This window comes from Charadrius vociferus, unplaced genomic scaffold, assembly GCF_000708025.1.
Source record: "Charadrius vociferus isolate BGI_N301 unplaced genomic scaffold, ASM70802v2 scaffold1744, whole genome shotgun sequence".
NCBI lineage: Eukaryota > Metazoa > Chordata > Aves > Charadriiformes > Charadriidae > Charadrius > Charadrius vociferus.
In genome coordinates this window covers 5,180-6,512 of record NW_009647871.1, presented here as the reverse complement: position 1 = coordinate 6,512, position 1,333 = coordinate 5,180, and the positions used below count along the sequence as shown (strand labels likewise).

The 1,333-nt window shown below is 63.9% G+C and overlaps 1 protein-coding gene across 1 annotated transcript in view; it reads right to left on the bottom strand.

Moving 5' to 3' along the window:
- Window positions 1-28: 28 nt before the first annotated feature.
- GPR25 (G protein-coupled receptor 25) overlaps window positions 29-1,333 on the bottom strand; it is a gene marked incomplete at its 3' end in the record, with an annotated part of 4,727 nt that continues 3,422 nt past the window's right edge. The window contains exon 3 of the mRNA XM_009883052.1: window positions 29-1,167. Coding sequence (XP_009881354.1) covers window positions 29-1,167 — 1,139 coding nt within the window. The remainder of the gene's footprint in view (window positions 1,168-1,333) is intronic.

Genomic DNA, 1,333 nt, shown 5'->3' with positions numbered 1-1,333 from the left:
GGCTGGAGCCAGGTCCTGCGCCGGGGACCGGGGGGGAACTGGTCCGCATCCGTCCGCCGAAGAGGACACTGGAGTCGGTGGTGGAGGAGGTGACGGCCACGTCCCCCGGGGCGCGGGGACCCAAAGGACATCGGGGACGGCAGCGTCCGTCCATGAGGGCGTAGACGAGGGGGTTGACGCAGCTGTTAACGAAGGCCAGGCAGGTGCTGCCGGCCACCAGCCACCTCAGGGCCACCTCCTGCCCCTGGGACAGCACCAGCGTCCCCTTGGCGAGGAAGAAGAGCAGGACCTTGCAGGCGTTGAGGGGCAACCAGGAGCAGAGGAAGGCTGCGACGATGGTGACGATGGCGCGGTGGGACCGCCGGATGCCCCTGCCCAGCCGGACGTGGCGCTGGAGGCGACAGTAGATGGAGCAGTAGCAGAAGGAGATGACCCCCAAGGGCAGGAGGAAGGTGAGGAAGACCATGGCCAGGCTGAAGTCCTCTCCATCTTCATCCCAGCAGTCGTCCCCGTCCAGCCGCCGGTACACCAGGGACGGGGCGCCCAAAAGGAGGGACGCTGCCCAGATGACGCCGCAGGTGACGCGGACGTGCTGCTGGGAACCCGTCGTCTTGGTGTCCAGCACCTTCCTGATGACCAGGTAGCGCTCCACGCTGAGGGCGGTGAGGAAGAGGATGCTGGAGCAGCGGTTGACGGCGATGGCGTAGCTGCTCACCTTGCAGAGCCCTTCGCCGAGGGGCCAGCGGTTGCCCCGCGCCCCCGCCACCACCCAGAAGGGCAAGGTGCAGACGAAGATGACATCGGCCACTGCCAAGTTCAGCACGAAGGTGTCCACCATCCTCTTGCCCCGCCTCTTCTTGGCCATCAGCACGATGACGAAGAGGTTCCCCACGAGGCCGAGGAGGAAAATGAAGGAATAGAAGACGGGGATGAAGACGGTGGTGAAGAAGACCTCCCACCTGGAGAAGACCTCCCGGTTCCCCGTCACGTTGGTCACCGGTGGGTAATCGTAGTCGGCCGAGCCGGAGAGCTCCTCGGGTGCCATGGCGGTGGCCGGGTGCCCTCCCCGGTGCCCGGGGTGGTGCTGGCTGCACCCGGCGGTTGGGTTGTTGATCTGAGTTCTGCTCAAAAACAGCATCTCGCACTTCCTTTCCAACGGGGCAAGGGCTGCGGGGTGGAAGGGGCAGGAGGGGAAGCGGGTTTAATTTTGGAAACAGCAAAAAAAACCCCCAAAAACAAAAAACCACCAAAAAACCAAAAAACACGACGAGAAGAAAGAAATCCCCCAAAAAGGTGGAGGGAGAGGAAGACCGGGGGGGTGGAGGAAGGCTCC